At 45.2% G+C, this 23,867-nt stretch overlaps 1 protein-coding gene across 1 annotated transcript in view; it reads right to left on the minus strand.

The window, feature by feature from the left end:
- LOC121547734 (nuclear protein localization protein 4 homolog) overlaps positions 1-20,240 on the minus strand; it is a 37,209-nt gene extending 16,969 nt beyond the window's left edge. The window contains exons 1-11 of the mRNA XM_041859149.2: positions 20,064-20,240; positions 18,823-18,903; positions 12,074-12,183; positions 11,638-11,883; positions 9,451-9,499; positions 9,258-9,352; positions 8,969-9,092; positions 8,267-8,446; positions 6,722-6,808; positions 5,830-6,028; positions 5,168-5,328 (exon numbers count right to left, since the gene is read on the minus strand). Of these exons, the coding sequence (XP_041715083.1) occupies positions 5,168-5,328; positions 5,830-6,028; positions 6,722-6,808; positions 8,267-8,446; positions 8,969-9,092; positions 9,258-9,352; positions 9,451-9,499; positions 11,638-11,883; positions 12,074-12,183; positions 18,823-18,903; positions 20,064-20,078 (1,347 nt within the window). The 5' untranslated portion in view covers positions 20,079-20,240. The remainder of the gene's footprint in view (positions 1-5,167; positions 5,329-5,829; positions 6,029-6,721; positions 6,809-8,266; positions 8,447-8,968; positions 9,093-9,257; positions 9,353-9,450; positions 9,500-11,637; positions 11,884-12,073; positions 12,184-18,822; positions 18,904-20,063) is intronic.
- Positions 20,241-23,867: the final 3,627 nt, after the last annotated feature.

Here is a 23,867-nt window from a genome sequence, read left to right on the forward strand (position 1 = left end):
AAAGTTTTTTTTCTCCATCATTCTTTATATCATTGATCTTGGCTTCATAAAACAGTTTCTTCTTCTTTTTGATGAGTTTAGTCACATAATTTCTCAATTTGCAGTAAGTCAGCCAGTCAGATGGGCAGCCATCTACTAGCCACTCCTTTTGCCCCGTCTCTTTCAGCCATACAGTTTTTTCCAATTGTTCATCATCACCATAGAGCTTTAACAGATATAACAGTCAGTTTCTTAACAGGTGCATGTTTATCAATTACTGGAAGAAGCAATTTCATAAATTCATCAAGTGCAGCATCTGGAAACTCTTTATGAAATCACAGACTAACAAATATTTCTAACATCCACATAAGAGCAAAATCTTTTGTATGATCGCTTATATACACCTTTTTAGGCACAGCTTTTGGAACTTTGGCTCCCCTAGATATATATCACTGCATCTAATAGGTACGAATCCAGCTTCAGAACAAGGTTCTACAGTATCAGTAAAAATGTGATCAATACATGTGGATGATCGTGTTCCTTCAGTGTTTCTAAACACCCTGGTAGGTCGATTAATAACCTGAACCAGATTACAGGCACTGGTTAGTGAGAAGCTTCCTCTTGACAGTTTGATGAAAACCAATCCATTTCAGGTCACCAAGAAAGTAGACCTCTGTTTACATCACATACACTATCAAGCATTTCACACACATTATTTAGATACTGACTGTCAGCACTTGGTGGCCTATAACAACACCAAAATAATAGGCTTTAGATGAGGCAGGTGAACCTGCAACCACAGCACTTCAGTAACACTTGACATGAGATCTTTAAGCATTACAGGGATATGGCTCTGAATATACACTGAACAAAAAAATTAAAACGCAACATGTAAGGTGTTGGTCCCATGTTTCTATGGAAGTTTTCCATACTCAAAAAAATATTATTTCGCTAAAATTGTGCACAAATTGGGTTCCATCCCTGTTAGTGAGCATTTCACCTTTGCCACGATAATCCATCCACCTAACAGGTGTGGCATATCAAGAAGCTGCATGATCATTACACAGGTGCACCTTGTGCTGGGGACAATAAAAGGCAACTAAAATGTGCAGTTGTCTCACACAACACAATGCCACAGATGTCTCAAGTTGAGGGAGCATGCAATTGGCATGCTGACTGCAAGAATGTCCACTAGAGCTGTTCTCAGATAATTTAAAGTTTATTTCTCTACCATAAGCAGCCTCCGTTGTTTTAGAGAATTTGGCAGTACGTCCAACCGGCCTCAACGGCAGACCATGTGTAACCACGCAAGCCCAGGACCTCCACATCCAGCTTCTTCACCTGCGGGATCGTCTGAGACCAGCCACCCAGCAGCTGATGAAACTGAGGAGTATTTCTGTCTGTAATAAAGCCCTTTTGTGGGGGAAAATTAATTCTGATTGGCTGGGCCTGGCTCCCCAGTGGGTGGCCCTATGCCCTCCCATGGCTGCAACCCTGCCCAGTCATGTGAAAATCAATAAATTAGGGCCTCATGAATTTATTTCAATTGACTGATTTCCTAATATGAACAGTAACTCAGTAAAATTATTGAAATTGTTGCGTTTATATTTTTGTATAGGATATATAGCAACACCTCCCCATAAGCATTCCTGTCTCTTTTATATATGTTTTATCCTTGTATTGCTACTGCTGTATAAAAGGAATTATCTAAGTGAGTCTCAGAAATGGCTAATATATTAATGTAATCTGATTTCATGAACCTACATATATTAATATGGGCTATTTTCAGCCCTTTCCTAGGTAGCCTCTCAGAGATAGACATAATATGGAAAATAACAAACAAAGCAAGATAAAAAATAAAAATTAAATCAGCAGTCCATTAATCAGTTGGTGGGTGTGTAAGTGTGTGTGCTGCGGGGTTGAAGCCACAAACCCATAGGCTTGGCTCTCATCCCTTCCAGGTTTTTGGGAGGGAGGGTGGACAATGAGCCTGACATAGCGGATGTAAGCAATGTCCCCAAGCGCTCTGGCAGCGTTCATGGTCGGGATAAGTTATTTTCTCTTCTGGCGCACATTTTCAGGATAGTCCTTGTTGAGAAAGATGTACGTTCCTCTCAAGTTCGTGGCGCTTTCCAGAACAGCTACCTTGTCCTTGAACCTCAGGAACTTGACCACTATTGGCCTGGGCCTGTAACCTAGGCCGGTGGTGGGTTTTCCAGTCCTGTGGACGCGCTCCACCTCAAATCTTCCTGTGGTCCATCTTCAGTCTTCAGTTTCTCCAAGATTATTTCCCTCACTTTGTCCTCAGACTCCGTCCAGGTCTCATGTGGAGATTCTGCAATTGCGTCCACAACAATATTGTTCTGCCTTCATTGTCCCTAAAGGTTATCCGATTTCTCAGACATTGTTATCATGGATTCACATACAGAGTGCTGTCATCTTGCTGTCCTCCTGTTTAAACTCATCGAGCTGACCCTGGGAGAACTGCAAACTGTTCTTCAGGTCCTGAACCTCTGTGTCAGGTCGTCAATTTGGACGACAACAATTGAAGCAATTTTCTTGTTGTAACAACAGCTTATAGAACTATTTTTGTTCTTTAAAATATCCTTCACCAGTGACAGAGACAAACTGCTGTCCTCAACGGTCCTCCCACCGGCTTTGGTCTTTAAGGCTGGGACAACCCGCGGTCGCAGCCACAAGGGCTAACCACGTCGAGAGCTGCGTTCAAGCCCATAGGCAGCTAACAGTGGTAGCTCGGCTAGCTGCTACTCCAAGCAGCTCATCTGACCCTTGGTCAGCAGGATCCCTGGACAGAGAGCAGCGTTCCCAGCAACTGATGCCAACCGCATTGCAGCATCCAACCTCAAAAAAGGTAGCTCGCTAGTAACCAAACTTCTTTAACCGAACACTTTTCCAGAGACTTTAAAAACATTCCAAAACAACAAACAAAGCTCTCCCTCGTTCCGCATTCAACAGGAAGTGCTGAACAACATGTGACAGCAGTAGGAGAACTGACAACTAACAACTAAGAGAACTGACAACGTCGCCTCTACTTCTCTCCGTCATTTTCTGCAGACAATGATGTAATACTGAGAGAGGATCATGTCTAAACTATGGAAGTGTTTATGCCCAAGGCAGAGAGAGGATGATGGTGTTTATGCCCAAGGCAGAGAGAGGATGATGGAGGTGCTTATGCCCAAGGCAGAGAGAGGATGATGGAGGTGCTTATGCCCAAGGCAGAGAGAGGATGATGGAGGTGCTTATATCCAAGGCAGATATAGGATGATGGAGGTGCTTATGCCCAAGGCAGAGAGAGGATGATGGAGGTGCTTATGCCCAAGGCAGAGAGAGGATGATGGAGGTGCTTATGCACAAGGCAGAGAGAGGATGATGGTGGTGTTTATGCCCTTGGCAGAGAGAGGATGATGGTGGTGTTTATGCCCAAGGCAGAGAGAGGATGATGGAGGTGTTTATGCCCTTGGCAGAGAGAGGATGATGGTGGTGTTTATGCCCTTGGCAGAGAGAGGATGATGGAGGTGTTTATGCCCTTGGCAGAGAGAGGATGATGGAGGTGCTTATGCCTTAGGCAGAGAGAGGATGATGGTGTTTATTCCATAGGCAGAGAGAGGATGATGGAGGTGTTTATGCCCAAGGCAGAGAGAGGATGATGGAGGTATTTATGCCCTAGGCAGAGAGAGGATGATGGTGTTTATGCCCTTGGCAGAGAGAGGATGATGGTGTTTATGCCCTAGGCAGAGAGAGGATGATGGAGGTGTTTATGCCCAAGGCAGAGAGGATGGTGTTTATGCCCAAGGCAGAGAGAGGATGATGGTGTTTATGCCCAAGGCAGAGAGAGGATGATGGTGTTTATGCCCAAGGCAGAGAGAGGATGATGGTGTTTATGCCCAAGGCAGAGAGAGGATGATGGTGTTTATGCCCTAGGCAGAGAGAGGATGATGGTGGTGTTTATGCCCAAGGCAGAGAGAGGATGATGGTGGTGTTTATGCCCAAGGCAGAGAGAGGATGATGGTGGTGTTTATACATTTTTACATTTTAGTCATTTAGCAGACGCTCTTATCCAGAGCGACTTACAGTTAGTGAATACATTTTTGTTTTTATTTTTTTATACTGGCCCCCCATGGGAAACGAACCCACAACCCTGGCGTTGCAAACGCCATGCTCTATCAACTGAGCTACATCCCTGCCGGCCATTCCCTCCCCTACCCTGGACGACGCTGGGCCAATTGTGCGCCGCCCATGAGTCTCCCGGTCGCGGCCGGCTGCGACAGAGCCTGGATTCGAACCAGGATCTCTAGTAGCACAGTTAGCACTGCGATGCAGTGCCTTAGACCACTGCGCCACTCAGGAGTACATGCCCAAGGCAGAGAGAGGATGATGGTGTTTATGCCCTAGGCAGAGAGAGGATGATGGAGGTGTTTATGCCCTAGGCAGAGAGAGGATGATGGTGTTTATGCCCAAGGCAGAGAGAGGATGATGGAGGTGTTTATGCCCAAGGCAGAGAGAGGATGATGGAGGTGCTTATGCCCTAGGCAGAGAGAGGATGATGGTGTTTATGCCCTTGGCAGAGAGAGGATGATGGTGTTTATGCCCTAGGCAGAGAGAGGATGATGGTGTTTATGCCCTTGGCAGAGAGAGGATGATGGTGTTTATGCCCTAGGCAGAGAGAGGATGATGGTGTTTATGCCCAAGGCAGAGAGAGGATGATGGTGTTTATGCCCAAGGCAGAGAGAGGATGATGGTGTTTATGCCCAAGGCAGAGAGAGGATGATGGTGTTTATGCCCTTGGCAGAGCGAATAAGAACTTTGGGTTGCATTCATTCTGTCATTCTCACATTCTTGGAAGGTGTCTTGTAGCATGCACAGACTGCTGCATTGTGATGTCACTGTTTCCTTACTTCTATAAAGCAGTGATCCTTTAGGTTTATCTCAGGTCCAAGCCAGCTCCATTTATTCACACAACGTTCCTTCTAGGCTAACTCAATCTACCGGACAACATTTTATTCAACGTTTGTTCCTGCCATTTTAGCCTAAAGGAAACATTTGGAGCAGTAAAAATGACTGAGTGGTGAGAGAAAACGTGACTGTCTTGTTGTGAGTTTGGTGTGTCTCAGAATGTTGTACGAGTGCTGCAGTCATCCCCAGCTCCCAAGTTACAAAGGAACGGTACCTTGTAGAAGACGTCTGGTACGTACTGCTCCGTGCTGGACTCTTTAGCGTAGCCCAGCTCCGGGGCGTCTCGGCAGGGCAGTAGACACTCATCTCTGACCAGGGCCATGCACTGGTTAGACACCTGGTAACCCTCAAAGTGCACCTGGTTATCAGGACCACCTGTAGGGAGAGAAGGATGGGTTCACTGATAAAACAGGAACATTTTGAATATCACAAGAGCAGGTAGTCTCTCTCATCATTACTCAATGTCATGCGAGCATGATCGCTCCGTCATACAATAGTGCAGACCCAGGATAGCCATATAATATTCATAGAATCACGGCCATGGTTGTGCTGAAATATCCACATCTCATGAACACCCAAGTTCATGTCCCCAGCTATAAGTGAGCCTTCAGGACCTCAGGAGGATAATGGAGGCTAGAGGTGTGTTCTTATTACTTGTATGCATTAACAACCACAAAATGAGTCGGTCGGTCAGTGCAAACAAAAGTTTTGTAACAACGTGCTGCGTTACGATCCTCAAACCCAAAGTCCACCGTGTAACTACCTGCTTTGAAGTGATCGAGTCAGAAACAACTAGGGCACATCTACACCTGCTTCTGGTGTGGTAGGATTCTGTTGTAGAAGTGAACCACGGGAAGCCTAGTTAGGTCTGTGTACCTGTGGCCACCACAGTGATAAACTTGGATCCAAAGTGTCCGTCGGGTGAGAGTCTGCAGGGGTTACACTGTTGGTTCTGGAAGTGTCCAGCCGTGATGCACTCCTCCGCACTAAGGAAGTACGAGTCCTTGTTCCTGGTGTATTTGACCGTGCCTATCCTGGTGTCCTCAGAGAGCAGGTCAGTGAAGATCCATCCCACCTACAGTACAGACCACATAGGAAAACTATGATCAGCAAAGTGAAGCTCACCACAGCTCATATAAGAATATATGATACTTTGAATATGAATATATATTGTGAAACTTTTGTGGAGTAACCTATATTCATAACAAGCAAACTGTTGTGGACAACAACTATAGACACATATGGACAACAGCAGCAACACTGATTGGGTTTTTCTTTCTTAAAATGGTTGCGTACATTTTCTACACATTACATACACCATGGCCTGGGAGCATATGGAAGCTGTTTAAAGCCACTATCCTGTAAAGATTGAGGAATCTAGGGAACGCCCCACATTGATTAGTGCCTCACGGCCCCAGTGGTCTATAACGATTGGCCAGTCAGACTGGACAGGAGCTGCTGTCTGTTTGGTCTACAGACTCCTGGGCTTGAACCCAGATGTTCTCCTAAACCTGATCCCCCTGAGTGACGGGGGTCCGACCCAGATGAAGGGTGGTACGTGGAAAAGGATACTACCCCTCCAATACTGTGATTTGTTGTGACATCAAAATACTAAATGTGGCACCAGGTCAGCTGGATGAATTTTGAATAATAATAATAATAATAATAATAGCACAATAGTTTAGAGATGATATGGACCTAGGCAGGTTCAGAATCTGGATCAGGGACAGGATATTGTCCATAGTATCAGCTAGTGGTGTGGTCTAACCTTGCGCAGGCCCAGCTTGGCTGCGATCTCCTCCACAGCTGCAGCTTTAGGGTCCTCTACCAGCTCAACACTGTTCTGGGTGGCAATCTGATGTACAGAGGAATCAAACAAACCACTAAATAAAAACACATTAGGATTAATACATGATTTCTAACAAAGTACACAGTAACCTTACAGTTGTTTCCAATAGCATAAGAAAATAAATATATATACACACACACTGAACAAAAATATAAAACGCAACATGTAACGATTTCAAAGATTTTACTGAGTTACAGTTCATATAAGGAAATCATTATGCCCTAATCTATGGATTTCACAGGACTGGGAATACAGATATGCAAAAGTTGGTCACAAATACCTTTTAAAAAAGGTAGGCGCGTGGATCAGAAAACCAATCAGTATCTGGTGTGACCACCATTTGGCTCATGCAGTGAGACATCTCTTTCATATAGAGTTGATCAGGCTGTTGATTGTGGCCTGTGGAATGTTGTCCCACTCCTCTTCAATGACTGTGTGAAGATGCTGGATATTGGCGGGAACTGGTACACGCGGTCGTACACGTCGACCCAGGGCATCCCAAACATGCTTAATGGGGGACATGTCTGGTGAGTACGCAGGCCATGGAAGAACTGGAACATTTATCTTCCAGGAATTCTGTACAGATCCTTGCGACATTGGGCAGTGCATTATGCTGAAACATGAGGTGATGGCGGCAGATGGATGGCACGACAATGGGCCTCGGGATCTCGTCTTGGCATTTTTGTGTATTCAAATTGCCATCGCTAAATCGCAATCATGTTCGTTGTCCGCAGCTTATTCCTGCCCATACCATAACCCCAACGCCACCATGGGGCACTCTGTTCACAACGTTGACCGCTCGCCCACACAACGCCAAACAAGTGGTCTGCTGTTATGAGGCAGGTTGAACGTACTGCCAAATTCTCTAAAACAACGTTCTCTAAAACGGCTGATGGTGTAGAAATGAACATTCAATACTCTGGCAACAGCTGTGGTGGACATTCCTGCAGTCATCATGCCAATTGCACACTCACTCACAACTTGAGACATCTGTGGCATTGTGTGTGACCACAGCAAATTTTTTGAATGGCCTTTTATTGTCCCCAGCACAAGGTGCACCTGTGTAATGATCATGCCGTTTAATCAGCTTCTTGATATACCACACCTGTCAGGTGGATGGATTATCTTGGCAAAGGAGAAATGCTCACTAACTGGGATGTAAACAGATCTGTTCACCTAATTCTAGAGAATTAAGCTTTTTTATGCGTATGGAACATTTCTGGGATCTTTTATTTCAGCTCATGAAACATGGGACCAACACTTTACATGTTGCGTTCATGTTTTTGTTCAGTGTAGATACAATGATCCGATTACTTTACTGGTCCTGCAACAGCAGCACTTTGTTTAATACCCATTCCCCCCATTGAAAGTCAACCTACTGCCATCCTGTGGCTAACCAATCTTACTACAGCCACAACTCACTAACAAGCCATTGGGAGTGACTCCAGAGAGCAGAGCACTCACCTGTGGGGGTTCGTAGATGGCAGCGACCTCCGCTCTGATGGCCAGAGGGATGTCTTTGTGCTCCGTGTACCTGCCATACAGGAAACCCATCCTCTGGCTGCCCGTCTTCCTCCAGAAGTCCAGGAAACGGTCTGCGATGGTGTGGTTCTCAAACATGATGTTGTCTATATGTCTGTATTTCTGTTGGCAGGGATGAGGTGGGTTATAAAAATCAGCATCTCCACTAGGAATGAGTAGAGGTTGAGAAATCTCTTGTGGTGCATTTCAAAAGTTTACAGTGGATTCCACTCATCATGACCTTTCTTAATCTGAACTGACAGAACTGGACAGGTCAAAAAGTTCAAACAAATATCCTTGTAGGCACCCACCCACCATATTGCCTTGTTATCACCCATCCTGTGACAACCAATGACTAAATGAAGCCAAGGAGAACCCACTCTAGAACAGGGTTTTCCAAACTCGTCCTGGCTCCCCCGGGTGCACGTTTTGGTTTTTGCCCTAGCACTACACAGAGGATTCAAATAAGTTGGTTATTTTAAAATCAGCTGTGTAGTACTAGGGCAAAAAAACTCAACGTGCACCGGGGGGGCAGGACCGAGTTTGGGAAACCCTGCTTTAGACTACCGAGATGGACCCTTGGTAGCAAAGAGTAGTATTGAGATGGACTCTTGGCAGCAAGGAGGAGAGAGTTATAGGGTGTACTTGTCTATTGAGGGTGATGGCGCTGGGCTGGCACTTGGTGCAGATCCCCTCTGGCCAGGGAGGATGGCCTTCGCAGCCCGACTTGATCTTACAGCTGATGTTCTCCAGGGCCACAAACTTCCCTCTGTAGAGGGAAATTGTTTTTTAATAAACAGACAAAGAGCTTGTGGATGTGGCCAATTCTCCTGCTAGAGATGTGAAGGGTATATAGAGTGTATATTCTATTGATGTTGCCAAGACGGCACAGAAAGATCTGGAAGCGGGCTAGAGAACGTCAGGTGCCACTCACTTGTCAGCGCCTCCTGTCAGCTTGCGGATGTAGGCGTGGAATGACATGTGCTTGACAGGTGGCTCTAGATGGCTCAGGTACTCTTCGTCAAAAGGCTGGCAGACAGAAAACAATTAAATTCACAGCAAAGTTGACATGTAAAACACCATTATAAAGCAAACCGTAATAGTTGGATGAATGAAAGAACACTTACCTCTAGTGGTACGCAGTGCACACACTTTCCCATCGATCCATGTCGACACCTGAAACAAGAACTGAATCAATGCACTGATACAATTGAATGCCTTAATACAATTACATAACTAGCTAGCTACAGTCCCACTTGCACCTGTTGATCTCTGTTCCTATAGATCTTTGCTTCAATACAACATACAGAAAGTCTATAAAATCTCTTACAGCTGTGGATCTCTGTTCCTGTAGCTCTTTGCTTCAATACAACATACAGAAAGTCTATAAAATCTCTTACAGCTGTGGATCTCTGTTCCTATAGATCTTTATGTATATAAATATCTTACAGCTGTGGATCTCTGTTCCTATAGATCTTTATGTATATAAATATCTTACAGCTGTGGATCGATGTTCCTGTTAGGGGTGTGAACGTTTAAACGAAATTGAATCCTTAAGGTTAAGAAAAGAAAAAAAATCGCTCCACAAAATTAAGATCACAGTGCAGTTATCACGAAACTACCACTAACCCTCCCGATCACCATTATCATCACAAAGGGAAAACGTTTAAACAACCCTACCTAACGCTACAATGCTATAACTTTACTAAGATGCCACAATGCTCTTTCTGACGTTACAGTATTGCCACCGTGCTTCTACATCTGCATTGCTTGCTCTTTGGGGTTTTAGACTGGGTTTCTGTACAAGCACTTTGTAACAACTGCTGATGTAAAAAGGGCTTTATAAATACATTTGATTGATTAATTGATGTATCTTTCAATTTTTGGGGGAGCCACGGATATAAAGCACGCTGCACCTCATCGCAGATGAATTAAAAAGTAAATTAAAAACGCTGACTACAGATATTATTGAAGTTGATATGCAGCCATTAACAATGGCCTACTTGAGTTGCGAGGTCATTTGCTAAATGAAGGACTGCAAGTGCCATTTGAGCCACGACTCGCGCTACTGAAATGGGTGCGTCTTTCTCATTAATATCACTGTTCACCGCTTATTCCCGTTTCAACAGTGTTATTCCCCTTTATAATGGGAGTTGAGACATATGCCTACAGCAAAGATTTTTTTATAACTAAACCAAGATAGACCACAGCGTGTCGTTTCCAATGGGAACAAATGAGTCATAGTGGGCAGAGCCAAGCATGAGCTAGCAAGATCTATTGGCCCGTTCTAGCATGCATCTGCATATTTCCGTTAGGGAACGCCTACTGAGCGTTCTATAAGCCAAATCGCCTTAGCACTCCTAAACAACGCAATTTTAAAAAACTTTGGCAAAGGGTAAAGTCTGCTAAACTTAGTCCACTCTGTTCATAACAGATTCTAGTTTTGGGAACAGAAAACTGTATTGACATCACATTTTTAAATCGATGAGAAAATGTGCAGAATGTTGGCCAAAATCCATCTGCTTCCATCTTCTCCCACTGCCGGCCACTGGGCTTCCTCTCACTACCATATTTGGTAGTGAGTGGAAACGCCAAGAGTATGGCTTCACATTTATACATCTGGTGAAATATCTGTCTTCTCGTTTTAACGGAAAACCGATTAAAAGAATGGCAATTGAAACATTACGAAAAATTGTCAATTCGTCACATCCCTAGTTCCTGTAGATCTTTCTGTATATAAATCTTACAGCTGTGGATCTCTGTTCCTGTAGATCGTTGCTTGAATACAACATACAGGAAGTATATAAAGCTCTTACAGCTGTGGATCTCTGCTCCTGTAGGTCTTTGCTTCAATACAACAACATACAGGAAGTATATAAAGCTCTTACAGCTGTGGATCTCTGCTCCTGTAGGTCTTTGCTTCAATACAACAACATACAGGAAGTATATAAAGCTCTTACAGCTGTGGATCTCTGTTCCTGTAGGTCTTTGCTTCAATACAACAACATACAGGAAGTATATAAAGCTCTTACAGCTGTGGATCTCTGCTCCTGTAGGTCTTTGCTTCAATACAACAACATACAGGAAGTATATAAAGCTCTTACAGCTGTGGATCTCTGCTCCTGTAGGTCTTTGCTTCAATACAACAACATACAGGAAGTATATAAAGCTCTTACAGCTGTGGATCTCTGTTCCTGTAGGTCTTTGCTTCAATACAACATACAGGAAGTATATAAAGCTCTTACAGCTGTGGATCTCTGTTCCTGTAGGTCTTTGCTTCAATACAACATACAGGAAGTATATAAAGCTCTTACAGCTGTGGATCTTTGTTCCTGTAGATCTTTCCCTCCTGCTTGGCCAGGTACTGGTCGATCTCGTCCTCTGAGATGTGGGGTGCCGAGTGGGAGCGTGACATCACGGACGAGGAAGAAGAGGAGGAGGAAGAGGAGGAATGGGAGGTGGAGGGAAGTGATGATGACGAGTGAGGCGTGGCCACGTCCATGGTCTCTCCTGCTGGTCCCGGGGAGCCCGAGGGGTACAGGTAGAGCATGTCTCCATGTCTAGAGGGAGGGAAGAATTAGACACGTTAAAAACACACACACAAATGAGCATAATGACAATCCAAGGTAAAACAATGACGTGACGATATGGATAACAACATGTGTAGCTAGCTAAATGGAGCAGCCCAACAACTAGTGATACGTGTGTTTCAGGTCCAATGGAAACAACCCAATGTTGCTCCAAACTCACTTGATCTTCAGCAGGCTGAGGGTCTTACTCTGGGACCGGATCTCGTCGGTCTTGTTGCGGTTCAGATAGATGGAGAAGCCGTTGGAGGTGAAGCCAAACTCTTTGCCCACCTGACAGTAGAAATAGAGTAATGATGATTAGTCCTGTCTCGCTTGCCAGACTCATGACACGGCTGTGGGAAGAGACTAGATAATGATGAGCTTTAGTTTAGAGGGTTGAGTACGGCCACATCTTTCCTGGCTGTCTTCCTGGAGCATGGTACATAATGACTATAGTATAAAGTACGGCCACATCTTTCCTGGCTGTCTTCCTGGAGCATGGTACATAATGACTATAGTATAAAGTACGGCCACATCTTTCCTGGCTGTCTTCCTGGAGCATGGTACATAATGACTATAGTATAAAGTAAAGTGTCAAAATGTTCTATTAAAAGCCCATGAAATAAGAAAAAGGGTCTTGCTAATCCTGCTATCAACTCTGTGTGTGTTACAAAGACCGTTCACGCCACTTACTTGCACTACCCATTAAACTGTCAAAATGGATTACCAAACAACAGGCTGATAGAGGAGAAAGGAAGACTGTCTACGGTCATTATCGCAGAGACGTCCAAGATCTAATAAGAGCCCTCTGAGCACTTCTGCCAAGCCTAAGTGAGCACTCTTGGATTTAATCGAATCCATAATGCTTTAGTGTTGTAAAGAAAGTCAACCTTGTTGTACTGTTGGCTACATCTCACCAACAAAGGATATTTCATAATTCCAAGAGATCAGGGTCACTACAGACCCTGGTTCAATTCCAGTCTGTATGACAATCCGGCCGTGATTGGGAGTCCCATAGGGTGGCACACAATTGGCCAAGCGTCGTCCGGGTTTGGCCGTCATCGTAAATAAGAATATGTTCTTAACTGACTTGCCTAGTTAAATAAAAAGGTTAAATAAAAAATGTATACAATTTTAAAAAATGGAAGGTTAAAGCAAAGGTGTCACTAGGCAGGTTTCAATCCAACTGTTTTATTCGAGTAAAGTACACTACATATACACAAACGTATGTGGACACCCCTTCAAATTAGTGGTTTGGCTATTTCAGCCACACCGTTGCTGACAGGTGTATGAAATCGATCACACAGCCATGCAATCGCAATAGACAAACATTGGCAGTAGAATGGCCTTACTGAAGAGCTCAGTGACTTGGTGGAGGAGGAATAATGGTCTGGGGCTGTTTTTCATGGTTCGGGCTAGGCCCCTTAGTTCCAGTGAAGGGAAATCTTTAACGCTACAGCATACAATGACATTCTAGACAATTCTGTGCTTCCAACTTTGTGGCAATAGTTTGTGAAAGGCCCTTTCCTGTTTCAGCACGACAATGCCTCGTGCACAAAGCGAGGTCTATACAGAAATGGTTTTCGAGATTGGTATGGAAGAACTTGACTGGCCTGCACAGAGCCCTGACCTCAACCCCATCGAACACCTATGGCTTAAATTGCCCAACATCAGTGCCCAACCTCACTAATGCTCGTGGCTGAATGGAAGCAAGTCCCCGCAGCAATGTTCGAACATCTAGTGGAAAGCCTTCCCAGAAGAGTGGAGGCTGTTATCGCAGCAAAGAGGGGACCAACTCCATAATAATGCCCATGATTTTGGAATGAGATGTTTGATGAGCAGGTGTCCCCTGCGCACGTCGCTTTGTAATGCTGAAACAGGAAAGGGCCTTCCCCAAACTGTTGCCACAAAGTTGGAAGCACAGAATCTTCTAGAATGTAATTGTATGCTGTAGCGTTCAGATTTCCTTTCACTGGAACTAAAGGGGCCTTAGGCTTGTGTGCGGCTGCTCAGCTATGGAAACCCATTTACCAAGTTAGCTAGCTGAATAAACTAAGTTAGAGTCTATTCCTAGAAAACATTGAACCGCTGTTGTTTACATCAATTATAATTTCTGAAGTGGAAGTTGGGAGAGTTATATTTGAGTGTTTCAGTGAAACGTAAGTGAGGGAGGCCCCGCTCTCTCGCTTTCCCAGATGTTTAGTTAATTTCATTCCGATCTCCTTTGCATTATTGTAGCCTTTTCTGTAGCCTGTCAACTATGTGTCTGTCTATCCCTGTTCTCTCCTCTCTGCACAGTCCATACAAACGCTTCACACCGCGTGGCTGCTGGCACTAATCTGGTGGTCCCTGCGCGCACGACCCACGTGGAGTTCCAGGTCTCCGGCAGCCTCTGGAACTGCCGTTCTGCGGCCAACAAGGCAGAGTTCATCTCAGCCTATGCTACCCTCCAGTCCCTCGACTTCTTGGCGCTGACGGAAACATGGATTACCACAGAAAACACTGCTACTCCTACTGCTCTTTCCTCGTCTGACCATGTGTTCTCGCATACCCGAGAGCATCTGGTCAGCACGGCGGTGGCACAGGAATCCTCATCTCTCCCAAGTGGACATTCTCTCTTTTTCCCCTGAACCATCTGTCTATCTCCTCATTTGAATTCCATGCTGTCACAGTCACTAGCCCATTCAAGCTTAACATCCTTGTCATTTATTGCCCTCCAGGTTCCCTTGGAGAGTTCATCAATGAGCTTGACGCCTTGATAAGTTCCTTTCCTGAGGATGGCTCACCCCTCACAGTTCTGGGTGACTTTAACCTACCTACGTCTGCCTTTGACACATTTCTCTCTGCCTCCTTCTTTCCATTCCTTTCCTCTTTTGACCTCACCCTCTCACCATCACCCCCTACTCACAAGGCAGGCAATACGCTTGACCTCATCTTTACTAGATGCTGTTCTTCTACTAATCTCACTGCAACTCCCCTCCAAGTCTCCGACCACTACTTTCTATCCTTTTCTCTCTCGCTCTCCTCCAACACTACTCACTCTGCCCCTACTCAGATGGTAATGTGCCGTCGCAACCTTCGCTCTCTCTCTCCCGCTACTCTCTCCTCTTCCATCCTATCATCTCTTCCCTCTGCTAAATCCTTCTCCCGCCGATCTCCTGATTCTGCCTCCTCAACCCTCCTCTCCTCCCCTTCTACATCTTTTGACTCTCTATGTCCCCCTATCCCACCAGCCGGCTTGGTCCTCCCCTCCTGCTCAGTGGCTTGACGACTCATTGCGAGCTCACAGAAGAGGGCTCCAGGCAGCCGAGCAGAAATGGAGGAAAACTAGACTCCCTGCAGACCTGTCATCTTTTCACTCCCTCATCTCTACATTCTCTTCCTCTGTTTCCACTGCTAAAGCCACTTTCTACCACTAAATTTCAAGCATCTGCCTCTAACCCTAGGAAGCTCTTTGCAACCTTCTCCTCCCTGCTGAATCCTCCTCCTCCCTCTCTGTGGATGACTTCTTCAACCATTTTGAAAAGAAGGTTGACGACATTCGATCCTCATTTATTAAGTCAAATGACACCGCTGGTCCTGCTCACACTGCCCTACCCTATGCTTTGACTTCTTTCTCCCCTTTCTCTCCAGATGAAATCTTGCGACTTGTGACGGCCGGCCGCCCAACAACCTGCCCGCTTGACCCTATCCCCTCCTCTCTTCTCCAGACCATTTCCGGAGACCTTCTCCCTCACCTCGCTCATCAGCTCATCCTTGACCGCTGGCCATGTCCCTTCCGTCTTCAAGAGACCGAGAGTTGCACCCCTCCTCAAAAAACCTACACTCGATCCCTCCGATGTCAACTACAGACCAGTATCCCTTCTTTCTTTTCTCTCCAAAACTCTTGAGCGCGCCGTCTCTAGCCAACTCTCTTGCTATTTCTCTCAGAATGACCTTCTTGATCCAAACCAGTCAGGTTTCAAGACTGGTCATTCAACTGAGACTGCTCTTCTCTGTGTCACGGAGGCTCTCCACACTGCTAAAGCTAACTCTCTCTCCTCTGCTCTTATCTTTCTAGACCTATCTGCTGCCTTTGATACTGTGAACCATCAGATCCTCCTCTCCACCCTCTCCGGCGCTGCTCACTCATGGATTGCGTCCTACCTGACAGGTCGCTCCTACCAGGTGGCGTGGCGAGAATCTGTCTCCGCACCACGTGCTCTCACCACTGGTGTCCCCCAGGGCTCAGTTCTAGGTCCTCTCCTATTCTCTCTATACACCAAGTCACTTGGCTCTGTCATATCCTCACATGGTCTCTCCTATCATTGCTACGCAGACGACACACAATTAATATTCTCCTTTCCCCGTTCTGATAACCAGGTGGCGAATCGCATCTCTGGCAGACATATCAGTGTGGATGTCGGATCACCACCTCAAGATGAACCTCGGCAAGACGGAGCTGCTCTTCCTCCCGGGGAAGGACTGCCTGCTCCATGATCTCGCCATCACGGTTGACAACTCCATTGTGTCCTCCTCCCAGAGTGCAAAGAACCTTGGCGTGACCCTGTCATTCTCCGCTAACATCAAAGCGGTGACCCGATCCTGCAGGTTCATGCTCTACAACATTCGCAGAGTACGACCCTACCTCACACAGAAAGCGGCACAGGTCCTAATCCAGGCACTTGTCATCTCCCGTCTGGATTACTGCAACTCGCTGTTGGCTGGGCTCCCTGCCTGTGCCATTAAACCCCTACAACGTATCAAGTACGCTGCAGCCCGTCTTGTGTTCAACCTTCCCAAGTTCTCTCATGTCACCCCGCTCCTCCGCACACTCCACTGGCTTCCAGTTGAGGCTCGCATCTACTACAAGACCATGGTGCTTGCCTACGGAGCTGTGAGGGGAACGGCACCTCCTTACCTTCAGGCTCTGACCAGACCCTACACCCAAACGAGGGCACTACGTTCATCCACCTCTGGCCTGCTAGCTCCCCTACCTCTACGGAAGCACAGTTCCCGCTCAGCCCAGTCAAAGCTATTCGCTGCTCTGGCACAACAATGGTGGAACAAGCTCCCCCACGATGCCAGGACAGCGGAGTCAGTGACCACCTTCCGGAGCCACTTGAAACCCTACCTCTTTAAGGAATACCTGGAATAGTTTAAAAGTAATCCCCCCCATTAAAAAAAATAAAAAGGAGTTGTACCACTGGCTATCATAAGTTAAATGCACCAATTTGTAAGTCACTCTGGATAAGAGCGTCTGCTAAATGATGTAAATGTAATGAAGCTCCAGACAAACAGTTATTGTGCTGACGTTGCTTTCAGAGACAGTTTGGAACTCTGTTGTGAGTGTTGCAACCGAGGACAGACTATTTTTATGCGCTACGCGCTTCAGCACTCGGCGGTACCGTTTTGTGAGCTTGTCTGGCCTACTGCTTTGCGGCTGAGCCGTTGTTGCTCCTAAATGTTTCCTCTTCAAAATAACAGCACTTACAGTTGACCGGGGCAGCTCTAGCAGGGCAGAAATGTAACATACTGACTTGTTGGAAAGGTGGCATCCTATGACGGTAACTGAGCTCTTCAGTAAGGCCATTCTACTGCCAATGTTTGTCTATGGAGATTGCATGGCTGTGTGCAGACAACGGTGATCTTTCTTATATGTCTCAGATATAGGACAGACACTTCAGAACCAACTTCCTTTAGATTTTTTTTGTGGGGACTATCTGTTGTTCCATGTAGTGAATATGTTATTCAATGTGTTTGAATGCGCTAATAGCAGTAAGGCCCAAAACAATAGTTCATAAAAAAAGCTTTTTAAAAATGTGTATCCTTCAATGGGGTCTTAAAATTCTAAATCAAATAGCAAAATGATCCTTGGTATGACCTTCTTAAACAATTCCATATAGCTAACTAGAACCCCCCATCCCCCCCCCCGGCTTAGACTCTTATGGGTTAATTAATGCCTCTCTCTGAGCTCTTCATGCAACTCTCCGTCTCCATATCCCCCCCATCACTGACTGAGTGACTGCACATGTGAAGAAAAATACTCTCCATTGATCTGCAACACATTTCTTTTTTAACTAAAAGACATGCATTTTTAATGGGGTACTGCCGCAGGCAAGGCAACCCTTCACTGTGACCAAACAGCCGGCCACTCCTGATTTTCAGTCACTGATGTGGAATTTTGACTCCCACTTAAGCTATTTAATCGATTTCCTACCCAATACTGTCTCGCAGTCGCTGAGGTCCAGTTGTGCCCAAGGCATTGCCCATATTTCACTGTTATTCTATAATGCTGCTAAGCCACAGTTAGACATTCATATCCATTTCATCCAAACACAATCTGGCTAGATGAGGTGGGTTTGAAATGGAAATGGAATACAATTCTATGATATGCTAACAACCCTTACTGGAAGGTAGCTAGGTACTCCCAATGGGTTTTAAATCGCTACCTGGCAGGATAGCAAGCAGCTGCTGTGGTAAATCTATTTATAGCGTGCTGTTTAAAAGCATTGCATTGCACACCATTCTCTCTCCACATAACTCACAGCTCTCCCTACACGTACATGTCTCTGCTGAGCCATGCATCAGATCCATCAACAGTGGATGGCTCAAGCTCATAAACTGTACAGTGCACAGGCAAGGGGGGAACACTGCAGAAACACCCTCCCTTTCCTGCAGAGCTGCCTGCTTCATACATAAATTAACACTGAGGTTGAGCACAGGCTAGGCACAGGGAGAGCAAGAGGGAGATAGAGTTGTATGTCTATCTTCTGATGCTAGCTGGCCAATAGCACATTTGGACAGAATGTGCTATGAATATGACAACAGAATGACAAAGAACCACAAGTTTCCCCATGCGTTTGTTGTTGTATATGGCCCAACCATATAGCCTACAGTACCACTGAGAGCCCATGTTTGTCTTCATAGCATGTGTCCATACTTTAATACCTTATTGAGGAAAGCGGCTGCTGTCTCCTTCTTGGTGGCAGGGATCTTCTTCATCCCGGTCGGGGACTGAACCCTGATGATCTGTAAATTAGGAAAAACATTACATTTCTCCACACCATAATATATTGTTTCCCTTAAAATGTAGATTGCTTTGCCAAATCAAATACATCCATTGGGGCAACCATATTGATCATGACTCATCGGCTAATTCGATGAACCATTAACTGGCTAGGTTATATTTCTTGCAACTGCAACCCACTGAAGACATGACACTGTCCCCTGTAGCTCAGTTGGTAGAGCATGGCGCTTGCAACGCCAGGGTTGTGGGGTTCGTTTTCCACGGGGGGGCAGTATGAACATGTATGCACTCACTAACTGTAAGTCGCTCTGGATAAGAGCGTCTGCTAAATGACTAAAATGTAAAATGTCATAATTCACAAGCAATAATGTGGTTGTGATTGTAAATTAACAGTAACGTTAGCTAGATCAGTTAACGAATCTAGTTAGTTAGGAATTTTAAATGACATGAGCAGCTTCTATCATGCCATGGGCTGGCTAAATTACCAGTGACTGGTTTTCTGGTCATTAGCTAGTTAGTTGGATTGTTTTACCTCGAATGAGCAAAGAAAAACAACACTAGTTAAAGTTAGCTAGCCGATCTTGTGGCTAACTAACGTTAGCTAGTTAAAATAAAAACAAATAGCCACGTTGAATACAAGCTATGAACACTGACTAGCTTTCTTTTTTTTTTTTTTAGTTAGCTAGCTGTTGCTTCTTTCTTGCAAAACAAATTAGAGCCCCAGGGTTATGTTGATAAAACCGGTTAGCTTGCTAACAGGTACTGTAGGTAGCAAGCTAGCTACTTAAAGTCAACAGCAATGTCCCCTTTGTCAAAGTGAACGTCCACGCATTTCTCAAAACCAATAACGTTACAAAGATAACGTTACTTAGTTAACGTAATATGCTATTTACTTGTCTATTAAATATATTATATTTTAATTAAAACGACCGTACATTTGGGCACATTTTAATTCAAACATTTCTGACCAGCTAAGCTTGCTAACAGTGAGTTAGCAGTTATCTAGGCCCTGTCATTCTAGTGACGCTAGCAAGTGGCTAATTCTGCTGCCTCATCACTCCGATCATCAGACTTCGGTAACGTTAGCTAGCGAAGTTAGCTACCTAGCCGGCTAACAATCCACAATATTTTATCAATAACTACAATGTGTTGTAATACTTACAATATTTTCTGCCATGATGTTCGGGTTTGTGCTCCCGATGTATTTCGCTGTGTAACAAAATAGAACGATATCAGAGATTAAAAATCGACTGACAAGACAGTCAACGAAACTCCATCCCAAAACTCAAACACCGGGCGTTACACGATAACAAGTCCGTACCCTATAGTGTCCCTCCTCAGCAACTGCCCGAGTGAAACAATTAATATAAAATCATTCCGCTACTTTATTTTAGCAGGATTCCCAGGTTATTACGCCCTTGATAAAGTAAACATATTTAATTAAAATTAAGGGATAACAAAAATACGAGTAATTAGTTGGCTGTTGTTCAAATTGACGAGCCCTACACTTTTTGTAGGAGCCATTTTGGCCTGCTTTACTGTGCACGTTAGGGCAAAGAGGAAGAGGTGAAGTGAGAGAGTCGTCACTAGTTACACAAAGTCATAATTATGGCTAAACCCCGCCTATTGCTCAAATGTTTCTTCTTAAAATCGGATTTTAAACCTAATCCTAAACTTAAACGTAATCACACTGCTAACATTATGTCTCACCTTAAATGAAGACCAAAAGGCTAATTTTAGTTTTGATGTATTTTTACGATACAGACCATTTTGACTTTGTGGCTGTGGTAACTATTTACAACCAAGCAAGATGGTCGACTACGTCAACATTTTCATTTTCATTTTCATTTTCATTATTTCTATTATTTTCTTCTTCATTATGGCGGTCCGAAAACATTCCTTAAAGGTTCATGCCGCCACCTACTGTGTGGGCTGTGTCCGCCTACTGTACTGGAGTGTGAATTCATTACACTTTGTGACACCAAAAGGGGAGGGAAAAAAGACACGGGAAAGGGAAGAACAATTGCGTTACCAACTAACCCTACACCCATTAAAACCTCACCACTATTCCACTACTTTGGCCCTATCTGATCCTACACCAGGCTGGCACCCTGGGAGGACGGGACACTATCGTTCAACACACCTTGTAACTCTTCTGCAGTAAAATCTTGTACACATACACCCAAGTATGCAGCTGCCACCATAACATCTATTTTCTGTGATTTACATTCCATTTCTGCAGTACAGTTGATAACCATAGCTATGAACGCTAAGAAGCCAACCTTACTGAAGCACATGTAATTCCTATCACTCTCTATTGACCTCGGCCTAATCTTAGGATCCCTCGCCCTGGACCCATCTTCCTCTACTACTCTCTCCACTGCCTCAGCATACACCACCTTCTGCATTACTCTGATCATGGCAACCTTGACCTGCCTTTATTTCACCGGACACTTCTGATCTCCAGCAACATAGGTACCCCTACAGTTAACACACAGCTTTTTCCACTGACAAAAGCTCTCACAGGATAACTGACACAAGCTTTTTATTTATTTTATTTTATTTAACCTTTATTTAACCAGGTAAGCCAGTTGAGAACAAGTTCTCATTTACAACTGCGACCTGGCCAAGATAAAGCAAAGCTGTGCGATAAAAACAACAACACAGAGTTACATATGGGGTAAAACAAAACATAAAGTCAGAAATACCACAGAAAATATATATACAGTGTGTGCAAATGTAGCAAGTTATGGAGGTAAGGCAATAAATAGGCCATAGTGCAAAATAATTACAATTAGTATTAACACTGGAATGATAGATGTGCAAGAGGGCGGCAGGTAGCTTAGTGGGTAAGAGCGTTGTGCCAGTAACCGAAAGGTCGCTGGTTCTAATCCCCGAACCGACTAGGTGAAAATTCTGTCGATGTGCCCTTAAGCAAGGCACTTAACCCTAATTGCTTATGTAAGTCGCTCTGGATAAGAGTGTCTGCTAAATGACTAAAATGTAAAATGATGTGCAAATAGAGATACTGGGGTGCAAATGAGCAAAATAAATAACAATATGAGGTAGTTGTGTGGGCTAATTTCAGAAGGGCTGTGTGCAGTGATCGGTAAGGTGCTCTGACAACTGATGCTTAAAGTTAGTGAGGGAGATAAGAGTTTCCAGCTTCAGAGATTTTTGCAGTTCGTTCCAGTCATTGGCAGCAGAGAACTGGAAGGAATGGCGGCCAAAGGACGTGTTGGCTTTGGGGATGACCAGTGAGATATACCTGCTGGAGCGCATACTACGGGTGGGTGTTGCTATGGTGACCAATGAGCTAAGATAAGGCGGAGACCTAACTTGACTTCGTTCGGTAAAGACTCAGCAGGACAGTCAGTGTGTTCTCTGTTTCACCACGCTCTCCATGGGTCTGCGTCACACCAAATGGTGCTGCCACTTTCAAGGAGCGGGACACTAATCCGGACGGTTATAAGAGATCCCGCTATGCCCTCAGACAAACCATCAAACAGGCAAAGAGTCAATACAGGACTAATATTGAATCCTACTACACCGGCTCTGATGCTCGTCGGATGTGGCAGGGCTTGCAAACTATTACGGACTACAAAGGGAAACCCAGCCGTGAGCTGCCCAGTGACGCGAGCCTACCAGACGAGCTACATGTATTTTATGCTCGCTTCGAGGCAAGCAACACTGAAGCATGCATGAGAGCACCAGCTGTTCTGGACGACTGTGTGATCACACTCTTCGTAGCCGATGTGAGCAAAACCATTAAACAGGTCAACATTCACAAGGCCAAGAGGTCAGAAGGATTACCAGGACATGTACTCAGAGCATGTGCGGACCAAATAGCAAGTGTCTTCACTGATATTTTCTACCTCTCCCTGACTGAATCTGTAATACCTACATGTTTCAAGCAGACCACCATAGTCCCTGTGCCCAAGAAAGCGAAGGTAACCTGCCTTAATGACTACCGCCCCGTAGCACTCATGTCGGTAGCCATGAAGTGCTTTGAAAGGCAGGTCATGGCTCACATCACATCCATCATCCCGGAAATCCTAGACCCACTCCAATTTGCATACCGCCCCAACAGATCCACAGATGACGCAATCTCAATTGCACTCCACATTGCCCTTTCCGACCTGGACAAAAGGAACACCTATGTGAGAATGCTGTTCATTGACTACAGCTCAGTGTTCAAAATCATAGTGCCTACAAAGCTCATCACTAAGCTAAGGACCCTGGGACTAAACACCTCCCTCTGCAATTGAATCCTGGACTTCCTGACGGGCCGCCACCAGGTGGTAAGGGTAGGCAACAATACATCTGCCACGCTGATCCTCAACACTGGGGCCCCTCAGGGGTGCGTGCTTAGTCCCCTCCTTTACTCCCTGTTCACCCACGACTGCGTGGCCAAGCACTACTCCAACACCATCATTATGTTTGCTGACGACACAACAGTGGTAGGCCTGATCACCGACAATGATGAGACAGCCTATATGGAGGAGGTCCGAGACCTGGCAGTGTGGTGCCAGGACAACAACCTCTCCCTCAATGTGAGCAAGACAAAGGAGCTGATCGTGGACTACAGGAAAAGGAGGGCCGAACAGGCCCCCATTAACATCGACGGGGCTGTAGTGGAGCGGGTCGAGAGTTTCAAGTTCCTTGTTGTCCACATCAACAACAAACTATCATGGGTCAAACACACCAAGACAGTTGTGAAGAGGGCATGACAACACCTTTTCCCCCTCAGGAGACTGAAAAGATTTGGCATGGGTCCCCAGATCCTCAAAAAGTTATACAGCTGCACCATCGAGAGCATCCTGACCGGTTGCATCACCGCCTGGTATGGCAACTGCTCAGCATCCGACCGTAAGGCGCTACAGAGGGTAGTGTGTACGGCCCAGTACATCACTGGGGCCAAGCTTCCTGCCAACCTGGACCTATATGCTAGGCGGTGTCAGAGGAA

This window comes from Coregonus clupeaformis, chromosome 31, assembly GCF_020615455.1.
Source record: "Coregonus clupeaformis isolate EN_2021a chromosome 31, ASM2061545v1, whole genome shotgun sequence".
In the NCBI taxonomy this organism is placed as follows: domain Eukaryota; kingdom Metazoa; phylum Chordata; class Actinopteri; order Salmoniformes; family Salmonidae; genus Coregonus; species Coregonus clupeaformis.